This window comes from Azolla caroliniana, unplaced genomic scaffold (genome assembly GCF_043228905.1).
Source record: "Azolla caroliniana isolate FFs.n. ecotype wild unplaced genomic scaffold, voAzoCaro1.0.p SCAF_1, whole genome shotgun sequence".
Classification (NCBI taxonomy): domain Eukaryota; kingdom Viridiplantae; phylum Streptophyta; class Polypodiopsida; order Salviniales; family Salviniaceae; genus Azolla; species Azolla caroliniana.
In genome coordinates, this window is record NW_028230436.1 from 30,909,059 (window position 1) to 30,934,366 (window position 25,308).

Genomic DNA, 25,308 nt, shown 5'->3' on the forward strand with positions numbered 1-25,308 from the left:
AAGTACACTTAAAAGAGTGTAGATAAGTATGTTAATGACATTCCTTGTTAGTTTTTTATAGATGTGATAAGGTCTAATCTTTAACTTTTAAGGAAGTTTTCATAAATTTCACGTTAAGTTGAAATTTTGAAGGGGGTAAGGCCAAATAGTTTGGGATATTCTCCGACATTACGAAAAATCCTCAATGGACCACTAGGAATCTACAAAGCTCAATAACATTTTTATGCTTGAATTATTCAACATTGTACAGGTATAAAGGATAGAGATCATGAGACCATAGCATTGCTACGTGACAAAAGCAAAATGCCCATGCCTCCTGTAAAGTTAGAGAATGTTTAATCTTTTTAGCAGGAATATGCAGGTAAGAACTTAGAGGTTACAAGTCCAATCCATCACAGAAATTATCTCTAATTATTTATTCAATCCAATGTGGATGGGTGAGATAAGCTTATGCAATTGTATAGAATCCACATTATTCAAGGCAATGTGGGGGGAGAAGATGAACTTAGGCACATGCAAACCTAGAAAAGTATGTCTTTAAATCTTTTAGTAGAATCTTGATGAAGCCATAAGTCAAATAATTAAGCACTTGTTCTAGTATTGCCATAGAAGCAAAGATGCAACACCTCTTTAGTCATTTCAAGAGCTTTTAGATATTTAGTCTCATGTTCAAAGCTACCACACAATACATCTAATCTTTCAATTAGGTGAGATTTTGGGGATTCTAGACAATGTGGATGCCACTTACCACAAGGTCTTCTATCAACGTATTGTTCATGAATTATTCTTCATGTCAAATCTTTTAAGCAATCCTTGTATCATCATGGTTAGTTGTGTGACATATCCCTCAAAAAATGTCAAATATTTTTCAAGTGGGTTTAGAATTTCGTGTGTAGTATTTTTTGTGGGTTTAGAATTCTATAGTCATGTCCCTAGATTCAATAATTTAATTATGCTTAGGCTTACGAATGCCTTTTATTATTGCTTTCCCTCATGGAATAACAACCCATTTACATGTTGAGGGAGATGAACCTTATCAACCTTGACACCTTTGTTCTTCACATTCATTTGTACTCCATATAGGAACTTCGCATTGCATGACATAAGCTGACATCCTGACTAATCTTTTTAGACGGAACATCATCTCACATATGAATAGGAAGTAAAGCTTTATGACTAACAAAGAATGCCACAACTAGTTGTATTAGATCTTGGGGGATCACAAACGAGTTTCTAGCACTCACAATGTTGAAGTTGATACAAGGCTTCCAATTGCCAATCTCTACTGCCATTAACTTAAGATCAAGCAATCACTGTGTGGATTAGCTTTTTACAGTTTACCCATTATAAAAGTAGCTGTACATGAATAAAGTAGCCGTACATGAATAGTCAGGTTTCAATATTAAATGTCCATAATTACATAATGCCAAAAATACCAGTAATGCTAGCCTAATTATCACGCTACAATGCACAACAAACTTATGAAGAAATTGGAGAATATGTTTAGTTTTCAGAATCTATTACGAGAAATAACTTCTAATTTACAAGAATTTAGTAGAAATTGTATATATTCCTGTCCAAGTACATCCCCTTTTCAAAACCCCTCCATAAATCTTTCTAACGAAATTCAAAAATTCTGCACGAATCTTCAAAAACAATATACATTATCTCTTTTTAAACTCTCTTTGTTCGGAATAATGTGACATAAATGAATATCTTCCAGTAATTGTCTGTTCCTACTTTTTCCAGACATCAAATTTTCCATTGTTGTGAGTCATTCAAGAACATGATCAGTAGAAAGAATTCGAGATCTACTCGATGAATATTTGGATCCGATCACCTCGTCCATTATCTATGTCCAGTAATTGTTGTCCACTTCTCATTTCTCCATCATATTTGTATACCGACTCATCCAACAATTCCGCTAGATTTATCCCGGCGACTCCTGTAAAATGAGGAGAATCAATTATACATCATATCCACCTCTGGAATTTAGAACTAACACAAAAATGATAATAAATTATGTAAATACCTGGAATGATATTTGCTAAGCCATCCAGAAATCCCGCCTGCACAGCCAACAAATTATCCATCATGAGTAGGTCTGTATTGATGTGTTACAACTGCATATTGATGAAATATAATAAATCCCAATTGCATGTTCTATGTATAAAAAATGTGATGTGATGGCAATTTTGATAATATCTGATAGATAAACTCCCATAATAAAGTTAAAGAGATCTGTTGACAGTGTGTAAATAAATTGAGCATTGAATTGGAAATCACGAAAAGCCACAACAAAGATGGTCTCGTCAAGAAACACTCTCAGATGTGTGTCTAATCTGCAACAAATAATGCATTATTCAGTGCATGAAATAGTTTTTAAATTCCCACTGCCGTGTGTAAGAACAGGTAAGTTTTCATCCATGGAACTCTAATATCCAATTGGAAAATGCATAACATAAACAATGAACTACTTGGAGGCTTATTGCAGCTACGCAAATTCTATGCATACTTCAGAATGGTAATAATCAACTAAAAAACTTATTTTTGTAATTCCAATGAGCTCATTTTCTTCCATTTTGCTTGAAAAATAGTTCATAAAAGAATATGAGTTACCGGAACTCCCACATCAAGCTTCACTACTCCATTGTTTGCCGTGACTTTGACACGAAGTGTACGAGACCAAATCCTTGGCAGTGGCGCAGATGAACTCTCTTCTTTATCATCTTCAAGCACATCAGGTATAACATAATCATTTTTCCTGGTTTCCTCATCCCCAATTTCTGAAGAAATGACTTCCCTGGAGGATAAATCTTCGATAGCATTTCTCACTACCACATCTCCATTCCGGAGCAAATTCTGTTTCGAACCATCATCTATCATACATGAAAAAATTGCAAATGCTTAAAAATGCAATGTTGCAAAGTTTTGAGAAAATCGATGACTGATTTTATATGCAAGCACACCTGATTCTGTAAGCTCTTCAGAATTCGCTGAAATTTTGTACTTTTCCTCTTCCTGATAGTACTGATTAAACCCAACTACTCTCTTGATCTCTTCAAAAGATGGGAGATCAGCAGGGGGTGGCATCCGGCCACTCTTTAGAGCAACCAAAGCATCCTGGAATCATCAATACCATAAAACTTTGGTCTAGAAGTGGTAAACTACAGAACTTTAGAAAAGATGTTCTTTCCTAGAAGAATCTATAAATCAATCAAAATAATTATGCAAAATAGTGAGCTGTATTTGATCAGAATGAAGGGAGTAAATGAACGAATATGCTAAAACAGAGGACAAGAGCCAGCTTAATATCAGAATCCTACGATTAATGAAGAATGTCTTTAATTTCTATTGCAAGATAATGTACCAGCATGAGATACTTGCTTATTTTAAAGTCATCATAAATAACAGATTTTATGTGGTTGTCATGATACCACTAATTGAAGTCATTTTTATTATAAAAGTCAACAGTATTTTGGCTCCCACATTTAGTGATGTTACAAATTGCTCTTCCCAATGATCTGTAATGAACCATAGTTTTGAAGTTGATACCTTTGGGATTTTTAAACGCAGAATTCCTCAAGTTTCATTTTTCACCACAAAGCAGCACTAAACATGATACAATTTAGATTCTCAAACAGAAAATGGGAATATTTGCATGATTTGACAAGACAATGGTTTTTTTTTCCCATAAAATAGCTCAAGGAGAATGTACACACACCACCCCTGATGATATAAATTCTTCCTAATAAGATTGCCTTGCACCTAGGTAGCATGTCTATACCAGGAAGATCAGAGAGCTGCATCAAACTGGATTTCTAAGAAGAGTTTTAACATGTTTATACAAGGAAGATCATAAACTGGGACGATCTGGATTTGTTTAAAACTTTTGGCAGATTCCATGGTAATAAATTCCATATGCAAACCAGGATGACATCTACAGTGATAAATTCCTCACAGAGCTGAACGAGAAACATGTTTTCACTATATCATACATTCATGATCACTATCTATTAGACAGGGTATTTTCACCAAGAGAAGTATGAAAAATTACAAAGTGCCTAAATCAATCAGATGATATTTCCAAGCACAACAAGTAGCAGCTACACTAAACCAATGATATTTCATTCAGCCTGTAGCCTAATACCCATAGGGAAGGATGTAAATGGCAAGGATACTTTAAATTGTAAAATTCACCAAAATCAAGCAAGACAAAAAGCCAAAATAATTCTTGAGATATCTTCTCACTAAGAATTGACATCACACCCATCAATATCAACCCATATCATAAAACATCTGAGAATTCATCATGAACTCAAATGTGCTGCTTTCACAACTCTCTGAGCATAATGAGGAGCAACATACCTGCATTGCAGAAATCGACACTCCAATCAAGGAAAGTGGATATGACACAATCTTATATCCCAGTGCCTCCAGTTCAAGAGGAGTTAATATAGGTGTTCTTCCGCCACCTTCTAACATGTTTGCCTGAAACCGTCTTTATATATGAGATCAATCCTGCCAAAATTATACCGCATATATGGAAGCTAGAAATTTATGGTTCACACAAAGATAAAGAAAGATGTATTAGCATCTCTATAAAACCATAATGGCCTATTGGACTTAGCAATGATTAGAACTGTTGATGTTAACTCATCAATGTGAGAAACAAAACATCATTCTACTCCAGCTTCTTAAACAGAAATGTTTTGAAGAATCAGCCATTCCTAAAATAGTACATAAGGACATTTATACAGGTTTCTTCTACAGAAATTTTTGGTATAAAAAGTGTACCATTTTAGGGATGCCAAGAGAGACGTTACAAAAGGCTAGCATTTCTTCCTTTGAATTCAATGCATCTATAAAAAGCACATCTGCCCCTGCCTCTGCAAAAGCTTCAGCTCTCCACAAAGCTTCATGCAGTGAAACAGCTTGACGAGCATCTGTGCGGCCAACAATAACTATATCTGATGAGCTTTCATTTCGTGCATCTACTGCAGCTTTGATCCGCATTATTGCTTCTTTTCTAGATACTACTTTTCTTCCTTTAGTATGCCCACAAGCTTTGGGAGAAACCTGTAAATATTTTAAGGATGGATCAACATTTTCCACACAAATTGAGTTTACCTTGAGCAAATTAAAGTACAATTTTTTTTCTTTCCCTATTATTTGGATAATGCTCCTACCATTATCCATTTATATTTCAAAAGCCCTAACACATAAACCTTTACTTCTTTCTTCTCTTTATAAAAAGTGAACTAATTACAATATAGTTTTTGTTTTTCCCTATTATTCGGAAAATGTGCATACCCTTATCTATTTTAACCTTTCAAAAATACGAAAGCGTAAATATTTCCTTTTTTCTTCTCTTTTGTAACATTTCTATAAGTGACACTCTTTCAAAACCCACAAAACCCTCTTCAGGCCATGCATAAGCCATAGGAGGACCATTGCTACTTAGAAGTTTTGGTGTTGAGTCTGGTACAAATTTAATAGCAAAATAAACTACAAAACAAATAGGGAAAGAAGAAAAACTTATTTCCTTATGGAGAGATAAAAGCTAACATATTTGACCATCACTGAATTCTCAAAATAGTGATTAGATGATCCTCTACAAAGATGCTCGGAAAAATATCCCTAAACTAGAAAATTATTGGAGGACTTATGAGACCCAAATTAGTTTCATTTATAGCTTAGGAAGTTTATACCAATCTGAAAACGATCCAATTCATATGCTTGACAAAGGGAAATATCCATTTACACTGGTTAATTCCTTCCCGATGTGTATTTAATACCTCTAGTTGCAAACAACTTAGTCGTCCACTTAATTTTCCGTTTTTCATATATCTCATCTACGTAAAGTTCCGTTTTTCAAATATCTCATCTAGTCACGAATTAGACCTTGTCTAACTTTCAAGTTCAGAGCCATGGGTCTCATACATGAATTACACTCCTTGTAAAGACTTTACAACTTTGAGCACCACCACTACTTACTACTATCTTAAGAGAATGGAGAACCAGTGGTGATAGCGACAAATAGCTTTGATGCTGACTCTCTGGAAGCTGAGTCCATTGATGCTCTAGCAAAACAACAATTTCTATTCAAAGTCCAAGCATGTTGCAATTCATTATCATTACATCAAAATTAGACGTTAATAAAAAGAAAATTCTATTGCAATGTTGTTCTATGGACAATATGATAGCAGATACGTTATCAAATCTTTTGTCTAACAAAGCATAAAGATTTCACCACTCAGTAAAAGATCCTCCTCTTGCCCTCTACTTGATACACAATATTGAAGGGTGTCGCTCCCCACTAATGGCTGTTTAATCCGGGCACATGATCAAAACGGCAAGAAGCGAAATGCATACATGTTCACATCCTTGTCCAACCTTCTCAGTATTTTAAATCAAATCTATTTGTAGGTTTCTTTCATTGAGAGACCAATGTTGTAATGGGGGTGTTGGATATATATAGACAGACAGATAGATATATAGATATAAAATGGCTTCCAACAGGAAAAATGGATGTGCTCCATGTGCCTAGCATTGCAAAGAATTCGGTCTCAGTAGGCTAAGTGGTAGCGCGGCCCATGCCAATGAGATTCCATACAAGCTGACACTTTATAGAGAATAAACCACCCATGGCTGTAATAGGAAAGTGAGAGGTGTGGATGTCCATCTTTGGTAATAGATATAGACATGTGTCACAAACAAGTTAGGCCATATCAGCCCATCAACTCTAAAAACTACATTCAAAGAGTACATACTGAGCAAATTATGACAATTTGAAAGTCCGAAGATGCAATGGGTATTGAAACATGCCAGCTAGGAAAGCAAGATAAAACCACATTTTCACTTAGTAAGGCCTCTATCGGCAATGTTGGGGGAGAAGTTGAACAAGCACTATTTGACAGAAACAGCTAACACTGTTGAGTGTATCCTCAGCAGATGGACTGCCATAGATGTACACAAGGTTGCACTTGAACAGTGCTTCTACCATAGAGAACTAGATCTCTCACAATTGAAAGTTTTTGGCTCAATGCCCTTTGCACATATACTAACATAACAAAGATCAAAGCTGGACACAGAAGCAGATAAGCGTATCCTAGATGGATACTTAGAAGAGCAAAAAGGTACGAAGGCTATAATCCACTTTAAAGAAAATCCAAAGAAGCAGAGATGTAACCTTCAACGACATTAGCTCTCCATACACCAGTGACGAGGAACAAGATTGTTCATGCAGCACTACTAGTTCAAGAGGAAGCAAATATATCAACAGACCTGAGAATAGGTACAACTTTGGAACTAAAGAAATAGTCTTCGGAAACATTGAGTTCGCAAAAATGTTTGAATTAATGAGCACGGAGCAGTTTCAATCTGATATGGTGTCATTCACAATGACAAGGTATGTTAACTGGGACTGTGGTCACCTAACAAGCAAAAGTGCAATACTTTCACAATACTGGTATGCACTGAAGTCTTAAGGAAATATGGTATGCTGGAATGCAAAGAAATATTCGCCCTGTTGGAACAGGCCGTAAAGATATGCACAAATAGTGGAGCAATGCTAGAGGATCCAACGATGTATTGGCATATAGTAGGCAGTCTCATGTGTCTTACCATGACAAAACAGTACTTTCATTGACCTATCATTAATCTCCATAGGTGTTAAAATCTCGGAGTTGGAATCTCGTTGCACTTGGACTGAATATGCTAAATGCGTTCAAGATCTCCTTTGTATATCTTTGTTGAACGATGAAGAATTTCACTGCCTCATACCAAACACACAGCATCCCAGATTTAATCCATGATGACCAAGTCTGTCATCTCAAACTTGGTCCTGAAGTCCAAAATTATTATTTGTATTATACATGCAGAGTTTTCCCAATTTACTATTCTACATTCAGCCACATAATATTGTTTAGGGTCTATATTTAACTGATTATATCTTTGTATCCAAGCTCAAGATCTATGCAATCATTATCTACATTATATAGCCGGTAGTTTCATATTATGTCATGAGATTAATGTCATAACTTTTACCTGATCTTCCAAAAGAATTCCTGCAAATCCTGCAGCTATATAACTTTTTACTGTACGTTTAACATTCAATGCATTTCCATAACCATTATCTCCATCACCGATTACAGGAATAGAAACAGCAGATGTGATGTGCCGACCCTGATCAACCATTTCTCCAAATGATATTAAACCTGTGTCTGGTAAAGCCAATCGAGCCGCAGAAACTGCAAAGCCTGCAATGACAACAAATAGATCAAAAAGAAAGATAATCAAACATATTTAAATCGATGAGTGCAGATATATCAGAGCTTATTGCAAAGAGATCTTTTATTTCATCAAAAAGGAGAGATTTATGAAAACAACAAGCTAATTTCTCCACAATTTACTTCGCCGCATGTTTAGAGAGAAGATTGACAAAATTCGAGGGAACTTTTACAGGAAACTTAGTACATAATGTTCTACCTGAGGAAATGCTCCGAGTTCAAGCTGTTTGCTTCAATCAACAAGCTATTTTCTTGGCATTTGTTTAAAAAATGCCTCAAAGAGAAGCTCAACAAGCTAATTTACAGAGATTGCCCTCTTTGTACAGATCAATGAAGGTACTTTTTTACAGTTTTTTTTCTTAACTTCAGATATATGCAAAGATGACAAGCTATTTACAGAGATAGGCCTGTTTGTTTCTATCAATAAGCTATTGTCAGACAGCTTTCTTCATAATTTTTTTGAACAAAAAAATATCTCCATAAATTCAAGCGATTTTGAAGAGACTTCCACACAATAGTCATTTCAAAAGGTTTACCTCTTTTTTAGTCAAAAAAACTATTTTCTTTACAATGTATTTAAGAGAAGTTTGCTTTGAACCTCCATAGATACATGAAATCTGCGTACTTCAAACACTAAAAAGAAAACAAATAGAAGTAAAGGTGCACAGATTACATTTTCCATATAGATCAACCACCTCCTATAGATAAAATAAGCTATGTTCTTCACAATATCCTCAGCAACAGGTACATGAAAAATGCCTTAAAGCACAAAAATTAATGAGAACCAGATATAGATGAGCTAAATTCATGGATTTTCACATAAAGCTTGCCTCTTTGTCAAAATTTTATACTTTTACGAATCTACCTGTTTCTTGAGATCAAAGAAGCTATTTTTTCACAGTTTCGTTGGCATCACATAATCCAACCGGATCAACAAAAGCAATGTTTCTTCTCAACTTTATTCATCCGCATATATCTCAAAGAGAAGATCAATTCCTTACCACTCATGAAGGTGAAGGAGAATCCTGCATTCTCGACGAGCTTCGCACTGAGAGCATCATAGCAAGCAGGTCCTTGATGAATCCCAGGAGACGCTAAGATTTTCCTTAAAGAAGAAGAGGACGATAAGGATGATGATGATGATGATGAGCCTCCTTCATTCTCGTCGCTTCTGCTGCTATTTCCGATACCGTTCACGACGATGAGGGACGAATCTCTTCGCTTCTTATAATGGAAGCGTCTTTCAGAAGTAAGACTGAGAGAAGGTCGAAATGCTGCACGGCTAGGGTTAGGAGCAGGAGCAGGATTGCACAGAAATAAGGAACTGGTCGCCGGTGGCGGCAGCAGCAGCATCGTGTTAATAGACGACAGGTGTCGGAAGGGAGAAACAAGAGGGTTGGTTTTTATAAGAGAGTAAAATAGAACGGTAAGGCTCTCGTACAATACATAATAGATGATTTATGAACCTCCCGTGAACTTGGCTTTTCCATCGATCTCTTAGTCCTTGTAGCTTCCGGCATGACTCTAGCCTCTCTCGCCCTGTTTATGTTCTCTACGCATGAGAAGGAAGGCTATGGTTTAGATTCGCATGTTACGTAATAATGCCTTTCATATCATGAGATGCATTGCTTCCTTACCTGTCACCTCTTATATTGTGACCACAACCTTGAACTTGGCACTGTCATTGTCACTATTTTGTGGCTTTTATTTTGTACCTAGCCTTGGAGGTCGGCGCTATGGTTACTAGCTTCCTAGTCAATATGTATCTGAGAGAGGAATATGGTCGGATCCACATGCTAAGTAAAGGATGTGACTTTTCCGAACCTCGAGCCTTCACTTCTACTTTCACCATAACTCTTGAGTGTTTCTAATTCTAGTTATGAATCCTATATTTGTATAGAATGCTAGCTTTGGCTTTGTTCTGACTTGGTTGCCCTTGGGGGGGAAAGTTTATATAGAATTGATAAAGTTATTTCACTTCCTAGATTGGTGAACACTTTGTGTTTTGTATCTAAGCAAACCTACATTTAATCATGACCACTTTTTTGTTTGTGGCTTGTGTTTTGAATTTTATTGAGTGGATATTACAGGATAACTTCCAATGAGGTCCTTCATCAAGGTATTTATTGTCTTATGCACGCAACGCATGTGCTTAATAGCAAGGTTCTTGATCATTTCTACAATTCAAATCCCAATGACACCACAAAAGGTGTCAAGGGCGTCCAATCTAAGGGAGCATTGTCCATGGCTCAAATGTTGCATGGCTTGGATCAAAACTCATTATGTGCCAACACATGGCTTGATTAGTCTTGCCATAAATTATGAGATCCATTGGCTTGGACAATTGGTTGTTCTGAACTCCAAGTGAAAAACGTCAACTGTCATTCTTCTCATGGGTCACGTGTTCACTGAAGCGCAAGAAGAAGACCGAACATTATTAGTACACGAGAAAGAAAAAAGACATGCAATTTTCGGAAGCTTCAAAAAAGGCAATATACAACTAAGTCGAGCGGACAAATCATTCTAATTTTTATGGTTTGTCGGAACGATAAAAACTGGGGGTTTTCAAACTGAAACGGGAGCATGCCGCCACAAAGATGAGGATGAAGGAAATTTGGGTGGGTGAGAAGGGAGACGTGACTAAATTGTCTTACGGATAATGATAATGATAATGCTTAACCCCCACCCCCCCCCCCCCCCCCCAAACAACAAAAGAAGGACTCATTTCTCGTGTGTAAATGGAACCTTGAAAGTAATAACTTTCCTCGCAGTCAACAGACACACAGCCCTGCGGAGAGATACACACACAAACAGAGATTTTAGAGCCTCACAAACATATAGAACGCACCATTTTGCTCCACGAATTGGTCAGATCCTTGCTCCCCCATGGCGGCTGCCTCTCCAGCTCCTACTTCTCTCGCTAATGCTAATTCTAATGATAACAGAAACGAACCCTCTAGCCCTGCCACTCCTAATGATAACCCAAACAACCCTCCGAGTAACCAGAACACTTCTACTTCGGATCAGCAACCAGTTTCTACCAATCCTCTCTTTGTAATCCAACCCTCTCCATTCGTTTCATCCACGTGAGTTCTCTCTCTCTCTCTCTCTTGCATTTCTGTTATTTATATGCTATTTATTATTCATTTTTATATGTTATATATATATATTTCAATGTCATTGTTGTTTTCATTTCTTAATCCGGGCCTCTTAATTCTTGTTTGGAAATTTGAGGAGTTGTGTTTGCTGGCGATCTTTGCATTAGATGAGCTGGAGATAGTGTGTGCAAGTTATTTGCTGATGTTTTGTTGTTCATATATGTATATATGTATGTATGTATTTATGTATGTATGTATGTGTGTGTGTGTGTGTGTGTGTGTGTGTGTGTGTGTGTGTGTGTGTGTGTATGCATATGTACACACAGAGTTGAACAAATCCGTATGATGGCAGCAAATGAAGGTCTCAAGCTATAGACTAACTAGGCCAATATGTCTTCTTGAATAAGATAGAAAGAAAGCCAAAGTAAACACAGATCTTAAGTAACACCAATATGTATTCAATAAGATGAAAAGAGTTCCCTTATGAAGTGTGTCTCATGTGGGTTTTCTCTTCTATGCAGCCCTCCAGACTTAGAACCTAACGTCGGGGGCCTAACTAAAGTGCATGTTCAAGCATTGGATGAAATTATATCAGTGAACTCGTTTTTTACCGTGGCGGTCTTCATAGGCTTCTCCTTAACTAATCCCTCCGCTGACGGCAGTTTGGTTGGAAAGTGCTTTGTAGGTGCAGACTTCACCAAGTATCTCCTCGTTTTTGAGGTCATTGCCTTTAGTAGTTACCTCCTCTCTAGCCTTATAGCTCAAGGACTCAAGCTTTTGATCGTCATTTTGAATTCCAAAGACCAGGCCGAAGTACTTTCGGCTCAAATCAAGCCGCAAGTGTTAAGGTTTGGCATGCTTTTCACAGTCATTGGGACCACCGTGGGCACTGTCTTTCTTACCCTCTCGATCGTGTACTTCATCCAAATAAGGCTAGGGCTGCTCCATTGTGATAATGTGTGGTCGAAGTGGGCCACCATTCCAGTGGTTACCATGGTTGGTGGTGGGTTAGTGACATTCTTGTTTTCATCCCTCTATGCCTTTAGTACATAAGTTTCTCAGATGTTATGTGTTTGTGGTTCTTTTGTGCCGTCTCCACAAACATCGATGTTGCATAACAAGTGATTGTTTGATATGCCGATCACTTTTGTTTGATCACTTTTGGATGAAAGGAAAATATGGTTTCGTAATCTACTTTGTAAAGTTCATGTTTGTTGTGACTCTTCAGCTAAAACTATGAGAGAGATGATCGAACAAGTGTAGTTGGTGGTGTCAAACTTGTTGTCTTGTGTTGCATGTGGCATACGGTTCTGCAGAATTAAAAGGGATGGATAAGCATGATTACCCAATTAGTTGTAGCATCTTACTAATAACATGAGGCTCATAGGTTTGAATCCTATGTAGACCCAAATTGGCCATTTGCAAGACACTAAGAAGATTAAAGGGTGGACGGATGAACATGCTCCCTTGCTTGAATCTTGATCTCCTAATGTGCAAGAGATCTAAAGCAAGTCATTTCTACATTCTTGGACCAGCCTATTTGGTTTATGGTTAATTGCAATAGAGAGAGGTGGCGAATTGGTAGTTTTGTATCTTGGACTAGTTTTGAGTGAGCTTTTTTGAGTTGTTTGAAAGAAAGGAAAATCCTCTGGCCTTCATTGATAAAATGGCTCAAGCAATTCTTTTCCACCCTAGTTCCTGCTTTTTGGCATTGTGGTGCGCACAACAAAAAGAAGACCCTTTCCAAGGAAAAAAAAATCATTGAAGATAAACAAATAGAAAAAACCAATAGAGTTCATGACATAAGTTCCCCCCAATGTTGTAGCATGAAATCATGAAAAACAAGACAATAGATAAGAGACTTTAGATGTCCTCATTGATTGATTGAATCTAAGAAACGATGTCGACAAATTCAAGAGCTTAGGTTTCCATAATACTTAAATTTAAATAAGGTTTGTCAATACCATGATAGTGTTTGTTCATTATTGAGGTGCTTCATGGTAAGTTTAAAATCATGCATGCTAACAACTTGCTCCTAATAGCTAGCATTACAAATTTACATTTGTCAAATAAATGGAAAAAATTGTACACTTACAAGGATAAATTCTAATGGGAATACTAATACAAGAATTAACAAAATGGTATCCATGACATTGCATGTTTGAAGGTGCAAAAACACATGAAATATAGGGATTCACATGGAGCCTCTGACACCAATATATTTAATGTCTCCATTCTATACCATTTAAATCTAATGTATACAATAAATGGTTTATACTCTTCACTATCTAAAAATGAAAACGTAAAGATACATCAATGTCTTTAGATCTAGACAATTGAATCTTTGTTATTATGAATATCGTTGGTTGCAAAGTGACAAATATCTTTTCATTTGAAAAAAATAGAGAAGCATGTGCATCCACTTGAATCCACCATTGGAGATATCAATAAAGGATTTTTTACATTTTGATTTGAGTATGCATCCACTTGATCTTTCTTTGGATATACAAAGTTGAGTAAACGTTTACATTTGAATATGCATCCACTCAATTAGACGATTGGACATAACATGGTTGGAGTATCAATGAAAAATTGCTTCCACTTGAATCCACGATTGAAATCTCCCTACTAAAATATCTTTCCCCCTACTTTCATAATCATCCTTGAAATCCTTACCTCCACCACTACCCATGATCCCCCCAACTCCCATTGAAACCCCTCTCTCTCTCTAATTCTATATCTCCTACCCTCCTTATATAAACTATCCTACACCCCACATGGTCATTTAGCATTGATAAAACCCCTTAGGGGCGAAACTAGTTTGCTCATCACCATTACCTATCCTAGTTACCTATCCCAATGTAGTTTTCGTTTATGATAATTAAACTTGTTTTTAATCACTCTCTCTCTCTCTCATAGTAGTAGGATTGTGTTGAAATTTGTTAATTATTTTATAATTAGTGCTTAATCCCCCGTCCCTCTTTCTCTCTCGCTTAACCTACACTCTTACCTCTCCTTGCCACATATCCACTGATAACACACCATTCTACACTCCTTGTCGATGAGCTAGCGGTCAATAAAATCACAAAATAAGGGATTTTTTACATTTTGATTTGAGTATGCATCCACTTTATCTTTGATTGGATATACAAAGTTGAGGAAACATTTACATTTGAATATGCATCCACTCAATTACACGATTCGACATAACATGGTTGGAGTATCAATGAGAAATTGCTTCCACTTGAATCCATGATTGATAATGCATGGTTGGAGGAACCAATAAAGAATTGCTTACATTTAAAGATACATTGCCATGTACAACTATGCATGTATTAGATAATAAGTTACTTTCTCCACGTGGGAAACTCCCAAAGCATGTGCATACACGCGTGTACCTAACACACATCCTCTCTCTCCATCCACTCATATTAGAATAATGTTAAAATGAGACAAAAACATTGTTTCTACAACAAGACTTAAGAGAAATGGGAAGAGGTAAGTAACAAACAAGATTAAATGGTAAATTTAATGTTAAAAGAGATTATTGTGGAGTTTATTAAACATATCACGACGTTAACTCCCAACTTAGATTCTAAAGAATATTTAGAATACTCATGTGTTTTGACATTAAAATATATTTTAATCAAACTTCACTAAACGTATTAATCTACTAATTATTTGGATAGATTTGAATAGGACGAAGCACTTTGCCGAAGTTGTGCAATGTTGAAATACATCAGATGTTTGGGCATTGGATATATTGGAATATGACAAAGTAGTTTGCTGAAGTTGTGGGTTGTTTTTGTTTCATACTAGGTAAAAGCAAGAGTGAAGCATGTGTGGATGGAGTGGAAGTGAGAGTGTCTTGAGTAACACAAACATTGGTGAGAATCCAATGCCCCAAAAAACTAAGGTTTCCTTCCCAGGGTTCATATAATGAGATGAGTTAAGGCCTAAAATTGGGCCAAAATGCATAGTTGATGGATAAGAAGGCCACATGATAGGCTATGAGCTCATTAGGTAGAGCACTACAAGAAGGAGATTGGTCAAGGGAAGGCAAGTGACTAGAGTGAAGTAGTAACAAGGTAATCATACAAGAAGTTGCACATTTGTTTCATACACTTGGATTTAGCATTGATTCAATGTATCAATCCTACGACACAATGATGACAGTCACAAGTGGAATTGGCACAATTTTTTGAATCTTATGCTTTCACACAAATTGGTTTTCACCTTGACAAGGCTCCATAGACTTAGCTAGTAAATCTATCCAAAATCTGATAGGTTTAAAAAAGAAAGGTTTACAAATTAGTATAAAACAATCTTCTTCACATAGATATATGTTTGGTGCCAAGTCATTGTGCAAATGAACTATTTCTTGTTGGTCCATTCTATCAATCATTAGTGAAAGGCTAAGAAGCATGGAATAAGTGGTTTGTGATTAATTTATGATGACAAACGTGATTTGTACACACATGTATGTATGTATATATCTACCCATACAATTGCCCACTCAATAGTCGAAATGTGTGACATGCAAGTGGATACACAATATTTATTATATTTCACATACACATATATGCTATCCTAAATTCACTATAATCAAATGAAAAAAAGTGAATAGGAGCTTATGGTTAAATGTTTTTTTATTACATGTGCTTATGGTGTTGTTTCATAAAAAAATATAAGTACCCAGAGCCAATAAGTTATTAATTTTCATGTATGCATGTACATACATATAATGATATATGTATTTTATTACCTACAATGCATATGATTCTAGGTTCATTTACTTCAATCAACTAAATTAAAAGAGTGGTGAAATAGAAACAAAGTGAGCGAGCCTATACGAATCTATTAACAAGGGCACCGTGTGAGTATGCTAAGGTCTATCCTTGCAACCATATGACATATCATGCATAAGGGCTACAATGCATGTCTACCCTCACACTCACACAACTTTAAGGGTGTGTGTCCATGTCCACACACAAGAACATCTTAGAATGACCTCAAGACACTATTCATGATCACGATGAAGTAGAGGGATGAAAAGATGATGCCATCACTTAATCCCCCCAACCCTCTGACATATAGTGAGAAACTTTGAGAAACGATGAAGTGACACCATATGGGGCATGGAGAAACAAAAGCAACACCACCATGTCCCTTACTCATGTTGATTAAGACTTTAAGTTATCCTCTAAGTTCATGTGACTACATGGACTCCTACTTCTAATGCCAACATTGAAAGAAATTTAATTCTAATCTCCTTCTTCTCTTCCAGGAAATTAGGGGCCTGAGGTTCTTGACCACACGATAGGAAAGTGACTGCTTGTCAACAGCAAGTGATTAACTCTTGATCTTATTGGTCTATGGGCATGATGTGTTTATTTAATAATGATCAAGTGTTCAACGATAGCCAAATATATATGAAAGTGATCTGTAAATAGGCGAGTATATAAAGATACTTTGAGTGTACATAGATTGATTTATATATACAATTCGCCTAACTAATGGGAAGCCGTTTTTTCCCGATTTTTTTTTTTGTGATCAAGTGTTGGTATGATCATAACTTTGTCTATTGAAAATTATTGTTACAATGCTTATGTTTAGTCAAGCACTAACTTGTCATATGTGCCCTTGGAAATAAAAAAGGAGGTCTTCTTCCACTTTGATTGTTGGTCATGGTTGTACAAAGTTGTTGTATGGGTAATAGACTACTATGGGTCATACAATGTGGTTAGTGTGAGAACCACAAGGCCATTTGACTATGACAAAATGGTATTTGACCACGATGGATTGTATGGATAATCAACTACTCTTGGATGTGTAATGTGCTTAGTGTGAGGACCATAAGGCCAATCATGCATGCCAAGATGGTCGTTGGGGCTTGAGCATTAGGAATACGCGATCTTGTTGTTTCGGAGTCCTGCCTCTTGGGTAGTAGTGGTAGGCTATCAAGGTGGTCACCGACTGTTGCTAAGCATTAACAAGCACATCAACTTCTCAATTTATATGAACAAAAGAGGGCCTACTCATCCACTCAAGACTGATCTTCCTTCACTTATCTTACGAGTTTAATCATGTGCTAATTATCAATCCACATTTAAAGATTGAACTTCTAATGGATAGGCAAGGTGATAAAACAAGAGAAGTGCTCACATATTTTATATTACATAAAACAAGTAACAAACAATGATAATGCCTCTCTCTTCCTCTTTGATTATGAGATATTGTTGTATTGTACTATTCATTGTCTCCTACATTTGGGCAATTATCGTTGCTTTTACAGGGGAGTGTGATGGGGTGCGATCTTGTTTCCATCACTTACCTTCTTTGACAGTACTTCAATGAAGTTTGTTCAACACTTTAACTACTCAATATATTCTAGCTTATTATCTTGTTTCCATCACTTGCCTTCTTTGACCGTACTTCAATGAAGTTTGTTCAACCCTTTAGCTACTCGATATCTTCTAGTTTATTTTCTACTTTATGAGATCAAATATGACATTTGTCCTATTGTGTTTGTGACATGTGTGTATACATACATATATACATACATAGGTCGAGGATGACATTATCCCCATTTATGTGTTGTGACACGAGCAATGAAACTAGGCCAATGTCGGTTGTCCAATGGGATGCTGTAACATGAGTTGGAAATCAACCACCGAGAATGATATATATTATTAATGAAGACGGATTATAATGCTTGGTGGCTGATTTCCTACTCATGTTACAACTTTGTGTTAGGCAACTAACATTGGCCCAATGTCTCATTGTTTGCTCCACAATACATAATGAGAATAACATCACCATTTGCCTCAATATAATGAGAGAACACTTCATGGTGTAGATCCCATCAGTAATCACTTTGTGATTCTTCATGTTGCTAAGATGACCAAATGGTGAAGCCCCCCATGTATGAATGAGTTTGGACTCTATGTTCATACTTTGGCTAATTTTCTAGTTATTTTCTTGTCATTTCTTACTAGATCACTGCAAGAAAATGGGATTTTGAGAAGAGTGGTCCACCAGGACCCAAAACCTTGTCGTGTTGGCACAAGCAAATGTTGCCAACATGCATTCGGCAAAGGCACCCCATCAAGGATACGTCGTCGGCCATTCTGTGAAGGAACATTTTATGATTTCCCCCACGATTCGTGTGGCCACAAAGATGGATTGAGAGAGGGACCGAAAGAGGGCCCAAGAGACACACACACACACACAGAGTTGAGAGAGAAGGAAAGGAGCAATTGGAAGAAGGAAGAGAGTATGTATTACATACAATAAGAGACGATTTTGTGCTCATTCATAAACACCACCAGGTAGCAAATGTTTTTGTGTGATAGAAGAAAAAGCAAAAGAAGAAGCAGCAGAAACAGCAGAGGAGAGACAAAATCTCTCCCACATGAAAGAAATCAAAAGAAGAAGAAGAAGCAGACCAGGCAGAAGGCTTAGCTCTAGCTTCTTTCTCTATTTGTTCGACACTCTTTAGGGTGTTCTGACCAGAGTGTCCCAAAAATCAGGGTTTCTGCCTAGAATCGGAAACTAGGGTTTCTAAAACAGAGAATGCGGAGCCTCGTGAATTTAGGTTTTCTGCACTGCGAATTATTGCAAAATTTGGGGTTTTGAGCTGAGAATTGCAAATTTGGGGTTTTGAGTATAGAATCGGAAATTAGTGTTTTTAAAGCAGTGACTTGAAAATTTTAGGAGTTGTGAGCAGAGAATCTTTTGTGACAGAAAAGAACGAATAATGAAATTTTCGCATCTGTTGCTGTGTTAATTTGGGAGGTGATGTCTGCTCTCGATCCTTTCTTTGGAACTTCTCTGGCAGGAAACCTTGACAGTAAGTTTTTTCCTTATAAAAATTCTGTATTTTACAGAGGGAGAGGGAGATTGTGCGGATGAGTTTTATCATTGTCCTCAAAATGAGACCGCATCACAATTCTGTTGATACGGTTATTTTAAAGGCCTGCGCTTTCATTCTATTTTTTACAGATATAGATAGATTTTTTTAAGGTGCGTGTGGGCCCATAGCAAGGGTTGAACATTGATCTTCTTAATTTTATGATTTTGATGCTACGATTTAGACCACTATGCCATCAGCCAGAGAGAGAGAGAGAGAGATTGTTCTTCTCCAGAATCCAGAAACGTTTCTATTCAGCTTGAAGAAGATGAATCTCACATGATAAAATTCTCTTCTGATATATCAACGAGACAGATCTCTGCCACTTGTGTGTTTGCGATTGATAATCTATTCTAAAAAAGGGAGCATAGGTAATTCCAATAGAATGGAGGTTTCCATTATTGATTGGTAGATATTCCTGGAGATTTCTACATCGAGGGAAACCGTGCCCTTATATTGACATATGCAACACAATCCTCCTCAATCTTATCAGATCTGACATGCTTTGCGTAACAGCCCCATTTGGCTAGGCGTTGCCATATTTTGCTCCCAATGACTAGGTTGTTGCTGCATGTGCCAATGATTGTGGTTTCCCATCTTTCTGGGATGATATCAGAGTGATAAGTTGGCGTTCACCATGGTTGGGCTTTATTAGAAATTGGTAGAGTTGTAGGTTGTTACTCTTTTCCCTTTTTTCACAGGGAATTTAGGTTGCTCACGAAGGAGCTCAGTGTCTATAATACGCATATTTATTGCAGTTATCTGAAGCAGATTGCGCACATAAGCATCCCATTTCTCAAACCATTTATGGATGTTTTGTGCCAATCTGAATGAGAGTATTTACAATGGTTGGTTGTAGAATGGTAATTGATATGCTGCATTTCTGTCACCTTATTCATGTAGTGTATGCAATCATGATGCACTAGATTTAGGTTGCTCTGATCCCCATCTCTAAGAGCATCACCGTGTGTGAGCTGGTTGTTTTGATCTGCAGCTATCCTTGTAAAAAGTTCTTCTGCACTCTCTCAAAGTCACTCTGTTTAGCTTTGCATATGCTCCCTTCCCAATGTTTCCCATACCGCAATGCAGGAGTTGGATTACTAGGGCATGAAAATTTTGTTGGAAATGGGAATTTTGTGGCTTATTTTGTATGCATCCCTATTTCACGGTGTTTGAACCTCAATATCTGAACTTCTCATTAGAGTTTCAACTGTCCATCCCATTGATACTATATCTTTCAGGATGAGCTCATTCAAAATATATATCAGTCCAAATTTGCACTGACAAATTTGAGAGCCTTCACTCGTGTTACATATCCTGACTTAACACCCTGAATTCAACCCAAACCAATGTCCAGACATTGAAGCAAACTGTCAGAATCAGATTCCCAAGTCTTGATGAAATCAGAAAACCAGGGAAAAATGAAAATCTCACCTAGCACTGGTTGGCTGACATATAGTTGTCAATGGTTTGAAGGAGTCATGCACCTGCACCTGACAATTAGATAGGTGGAAAACCAGGGGAAAATGAAAACCTCATCTAGCACTGGCTGGCTGAAATATAATGGGTAATGATTGGAGTAAAAATGATATTTGGAAATCAGAAAACCAGGAAAAATGAAAACCTCACTTAGCACTGGCTGGCTGGAAAATAATGGTTAATGGTTGGAGGGAGACAGCACCTCGGAATATGTGGACACTGTTTTAACGGTTTTCTTTCATAGTGCTGTTGAGAAAAGAAGGGATTATATTCTAGATAAGTTCATTTTCATATTTCTAAGGATATCTACGGAAGCTTTGGCTATCTGCCCCATGGATATGAATGAAACATTGTATACAAGACATTGAAGTGAGTGATGAGTAGTGTGAAGTAATGAGCCATTGACTCAATAAAGCCTCCATTGCAACGAAGGAACCAAATTTTCCTCTATTTATCTTGAAGAAAGTATTGTTGCTGGGTATACAAGAGATGATGGGATATTGAAAGACCTTGGAACAAGCTGCACTTATGGGTATCCTCCTCACAAGCCAACCATTAAACTATCCCCCAGTGACATTTCCAGGATTTAGTTTTAGCATTGAGAAGAAAATATAAGCATGATTTTCAGATTGAACGAGACTCGGGGGATTATGCTAGCCCCAAAGTGCACCTACAACAGTAGGGTCATGATCTATACACTGAGTCCATGTGCCAACAAGAAGTATGACCATCCACATGAAGGAATTAATCATCTTAGACAATAATTATAATTATTATGTTAAATAATGGGTTAGGAAACTGCAATTGCACAATCCATTTTGGAATACTAGATTAATGTCTGTACAGAGTATTGGACAAAGGTGTCTAGTTCTTGTTGCCTCTCTCCCTCTGCAAGTAACGATTTTTACTGGAAAAATAAAAGAGACTTACGTTAGTAGAGGTTTTTACATGTTCAGCATTTTGTGTGATTCGTGAAAGCTATGATGACATGTTGGGTAGATGACTGGAGTGTCATACTAAAGAGAACATCCAAAAGGTTGAGCTCATATGTGTATGCCTTATTCACACATCCCAATACGATCATTAGTGTTTACCAACCATAATTTTTATGCTTTCTTGCTTTTAAGTTTTAGATTCTTCAGATGAATATGTAAAAAATATGTTAAATCTTCTCATTCATTATGCCTTTTACAGAAAAGCTTCTTGTAATTTTACGGGATGGACGGAAATTGATTGGCATTCTTCGATCATTTGACCAATTTGGTATTACCAGTTCTATTCTTACTCCAGTGATTGTATCTGTAGTAATTTCTGAGGTGTTTACTGGCAATTTTTCTGTTTTTCCTTTTTCCAGCAAATGTGGTCCTTGAAGGTGCCCTTGAGAGAATAATAGTAGGAGACTTATTCTGTGATCTGCCTTTGGGACTTTATATTATCCGCGGGGAGAATGTAGTGCTTATTGGTGAACTGGTATGCCTGTCCTTCATCTATTCTTATTGATTATTTTGGGGTCAAATTGTCACGAGTTCCAAGGTCTTTGAGGCAATTTCATACATTTTATATTAGAAAAAATTAACATTTAAACATTCTATTTGGAATTTCAGAAGGTATTTTCTGAAATTACCCACATAGACTCGGTCAAAGTTGAGGCTCGGGATCACCTGGAAATTAACATTAAGCACATAATTATACTTACTTATTTTCTGAAATTACCCACATAGCCTTGGTCAAAGTGGAGGCTCGTAATCACCTGGAAATTAACATTAAGCACATAATTAGACATGCTTATTTTCTGAAATTACCCACATTGGCTTGGTCAAAGCTCAGGCTCTTAATCACCTGGAAATTAACATTAAGCACATAATTATTGATGTGAGGTCTTTTTCCAATATTTAATAGATTAGTTTTGCTACTATGTCACATGCCTCTCAATCTATATCTCTTATTCAACAAGTCAAGAGACAGTGATGTCTTGCTTGATATGTTTATGTATGTTGATTACAAGCATGCTCCTCTATTAAAGATTCTGATCGTTGTGACCATCTCACTCTTTGAGTCTCATCCCATTCTATGAACATATAACGCCATTCTATGAACATGGAATCAAAGAGATTAGTAATTAATCGTAATGCAATTATCTATGAGCCTGTCATTCATATCACACATAAAACAAGCACCAAAAACCTTAAATTGTCCAAGTGGTCAAAACATCATGAAAACCCTATTGGAGCATCTCTCACATGTATCATAAAATAACATGAATTATGTGCAATAAGTTTCCATGATACAAATTACAAGATTTAATCATTAATCATTTTTTAAGCAGAAAGTTAACATGTCCTCATTAGTCAAGTTACTAGCAAAATTAGCAAATTAGGTCTCTAATTAGAAAGTGAGCATCTCCTATTTGAGATTATTAGAAACATAATTTGACATCTATGTGGTTAAGAGCCTTGAATTTAACTGAGTGTACGTGGGAAATTTTCGGAAATTCTTAGAATCATACCTTTTGAAATTCTGATACATATAAGGCTATTTAGGTAAATTTCCCTTGTATTTGTCAAAATTCACACTTTTTGCTCAAATGATTTTGAAAACATGAGACCCAAATGTCTAAGCTATGTGCTATACTGCAGAAGCAAGATCTGATTTGATCATCAACTAAACAATATCAATTAATCAAACTGGGCAATAATTAATTATGCTCTATTTAAAAAATATGTGCCAGTTATTAATCCAGAATCGATCAAGAAACATACCATAGATTAATGAGATGCCACAAAACACGCTGATGAAATATTGTGCATAATCGATGCCAAATAACTTATCGCACCAAGTGCTGGCCATATATACTTAAGGGTGGCATGTTGAAAAAATTTGCATGATTTATTTTGTATGTGAAGTTTCCAGCTATGGCCCTTCTTAACTGTACTTGTTTTGGCAGGATGCAATTAAAGATGACTTACCACCTCACATGCAGAGGGTCAGCCCAAGAGAAATACAGCAGGTTTGTTTAGGAATGAATCTTGCTTATAAAATAAAACCAAATTAAACTTACCCCTGTGATGATGAATTTGTATATCATTGCATTTTGAGATACCAAGTTTAACAAAATGCTTAAGAACATTTGTTAAATTTTCGTAATGTATTATGAGGCTTAACTATCATTAACATTGCTTCCTTGTTGTACTGAAATTTTTTAATATACAAAAAAGCATTTCGTGATTTAACGAAATTTCCTAACTGTTAAACCATGAGAGAGAGCTTGGTTAGGGGCATTATATTTCCTCCTACTCTTTTCCAGCCATATAATAATGACAACACTCTCTATATAGCAACATTTTATTTCATCCAACTCTTCTTTTTCCACCACATGAATTCTCCATTTTCATTACTGTACAAACCATGTGTAACCTATCAATAATGGGTTTTAAACAGCAGAATAGATACATATGTATATATTTAATGTCTCAAATTTATAACTTGGGTTCTCTATGATCCTATGGTTTCGACCACTAAGAGAGGGATTGAGGAGTCACTAATAATGTCTATCTATGCCTACTAAATTTCAAGTATACCAATGACAGGCTCAAAAGGCGGAGAGAGAAGCAACCGAGCTCAAAGGTTCAATGAGAAAACGAATGGAGTTTCTTGATTTGGATTGATTCTCACTGGCTCATGTGACATATATATGTACACACCTAACCGAGCAAGAGATCAAGGAGGCTCATTTTTGTCTGTGGTAATTAATTAAATTCCCTCAGGCAAATATATAGAGATATGAGCCATATGGCTCATCTAATCTTGGATAGGGATCTTATGCCTGAGTGCGATCCACATTTGCGTGTTGCAAATCAAAATTATTAGTGTGCATTAGCGTTTGTTTTCACTTTATTTATAATGTCAGTAGTGAAGGGTATCTTTGTAGATCAAAGTGATGTTTATACGGAGCAATCCCACTTTTTTTGCGGATAAGGCTTTCCGAGTTTTCAGATGCCCTTACAATGATGAGTTTATCTCATTTTTAACTTATAGAAAGTCTCCCCATTTGATAACATGATTTTTCGTTTGGAAACATATTGTATTATTCTTTCAAATGTTATGTTTCCTTTAGCATTTTGTGCATTTGGGAAATTTTTATGTTTTCGTACTTTTTAACTCCTATCCTGAATGGATTTAGCTTTAATGTAGATTCAACTAATTATCTTAAAAAGTTTTGGACTCTATACTGAATGGATCTACGTATGCTTGCTGTTTTACATTAATTGATTAGTTCATGCCTTATATATTATGTTGTTTAGTGTATAAATTGAGCTATTCATAGAATAGTACATGTTGATGTGATGATGATTTACTCACACTTCAGGGTTTTGCCCATTCATATTTCTTGTATCATTCATGGAATGTAAGATTAAGGAGATAAAAATCCTAGGTTTGATAATTATATAAAGACCACATAAAGGTGGTAAAAACTCATCAATGATGGCATGTTAGAATTGAATGCTAGTTATTTTTTGTCTTGATTTAT

At 36.4% G+C, this 25,308-nt stretch overlaps 3 protein-coding genes across 5 annotated transcripts; 2 read left to right on the top strand and 1 right to left on the bottom strand.

The window, feature by feature from the left end:
* Nucleotides 1–1,490: 1,490 nt before the first annotated feature.
* LOC147869684 (uncharacterized) lies at nucleotides 1,491–9,668 on the bottom strand. Its single transcript, XM_087331979.1, has 8 exons — nucleotides 9,293–9,668; nucleotides 8,050–8,261; nucleotides 4,798–5,079; nucleotides 4,369–4,491; nucleotides 2,970–3,123; nucleotides 2,620–2,879; nucleotides 2,033–2,069; nucleotides 1,491–1,945 (listed from the first exon to the last, which is right to left on the bottom strand). The coding sequence occupies exons 1-8, from the start codon at nucleotides 9,642–9,644 to the stop codon at nucleotides 1,812–1,814; spliced, it is 1,554 nt and encodes a 517-aa protein (XP_087188105.1). The 5' UTR covers nucleotides 9,645–9,668; the 3' UTR covers nucleotides 1,491–1,811.
* Nucleotides 9,669–11,041: 1,373 nt separating this feature from the next.
* On the top strand, nucleotides 11,042–12,972 carry LOC147869685 (uncharacterized). 2 transcript variants are annotated; one of them, XM_087331944.1, is made up of 2 exons: nucleotides 11,042–11,377; nucleotides 12,794–12,972. In XM_087331944.1, the coding sequence occupies exons 1-2, from the start codon at nucleotides 11,178–11,180 to the stop codon at nucleotides 12,942–12,944; spliced, it is 351 nt and encodes a 116-aa protein (XP_087188070.1). In that variant the 5' UTR covers nucleotides 11,042–11,177; the 3' UTR covers nucleotides 12,945–12,972. The 2 variants fall into 2 exon arrangements, with proteins under 2 accessions (XP_087188070.1, XP_087188062.1); XM_087331936.1 differs by lacking the exon at nucleotides 12,794–12,972 and adding an exon at nucleotides 11,911–12,579 and having other exon boundaries at nucleotides 11,074–11,377.
* Nucleotides 12,973–18,720: 5,748 nt separating this feature from the next.
* LOC147869686 (sm-like protein LSM1A) lies at nucleotides 18,721–24,896 on the top strand. 2 transcript variants are annotated; one of them, XM_087331954.1, is made up of 5 exons: nucleotides 18,721–19,241; nucleotides 21,975–22,043; nucleotides 22,135–22,250; nucleotides 23,684–23,787; nucleotides 24,368–24,896. In XM_087331954.1, the coding sequence occupies exons 1-5, from the start codon at nucleotides 19,190–19,192 to the stop codon at nucleotides 24,411–24,413; spliced, it is 387 nt and encodes a 128-aa protein (XP_087188080.1). In that variant the 5' UTR covers nucleotides 18,721–19,189; the 3' UTR covers nucleotides 24,414–24,896. The 2 variants fall into 2 exon arrangements, with proteins under 2 accessions (XP_087188080.1, XP_087188082.1); XM_087331956.1 differs by having other exon boundaries at nucleotides 23,725–23,787.
* The last annotated feature ends 412 nt before the right edge of the window (nucleotides 24,897–25,308 follow it).

Bases quoted from the DNA above. Each gene is read 5' to 3' on its own strand.
- LOC147869684 (XM_087331979.1), bottom strand. From the start codon at position 9,644: ATGCTGCTGCTGCCGCCACCGGCGACCAGTTCCTTATTTCTGTGCAAT. The intron at 2,070-2,619 runs GTAACTCATATT...TTGGCTGTGCAG, and splicing joins AGCTTGATGTGGGAGTTCCG to GCGGGATTTCTGGATGGCTT. The intron at 1,946-2,032 runs GTATTTACATAA...CTCATTTTACAG, and splicing joins CTTAGCAAATATCATTCCAG to GAGTCGCCGGGATAAATCTA.
- LOC147869685 (XM_087331936.1), top strand. From the start codon at position 11,178: ATGGCGGCTGCCTCTCCAGCTCCTACTTCTCTCGCTAATGCTAATTCT. The intron at 11,378-11,910 runs GTGAGTTCTCTC...TCTTCTATGCAG, and splicing joins TCTCCATTCGTTTCATCCAC to CCCTCCAGACTTAGAACCTA.
- LOC147869686 (XM_087331954.1), top strand. From the start codon at position 19,190: ATGTCTGCTCTCGATCCTTTCTTTGGAACTTCTCTGGCAGGAAACCTT. The intron at 19,242-21,974 runs GTAAGTTTTTTC...TGCCTTTTACAG, and splicing joins TCTGGCAGGAAACCTTGACA to AAAAGCTTCTTGTAATTTTA. The intron at 23,788-24,367 runs GTTTGTTTAGGA...TACCAATGACAG, and splicing joins GCCCAAGAGAAATACAGCAG to GCTCAAAAGGCGGAGAGAGA.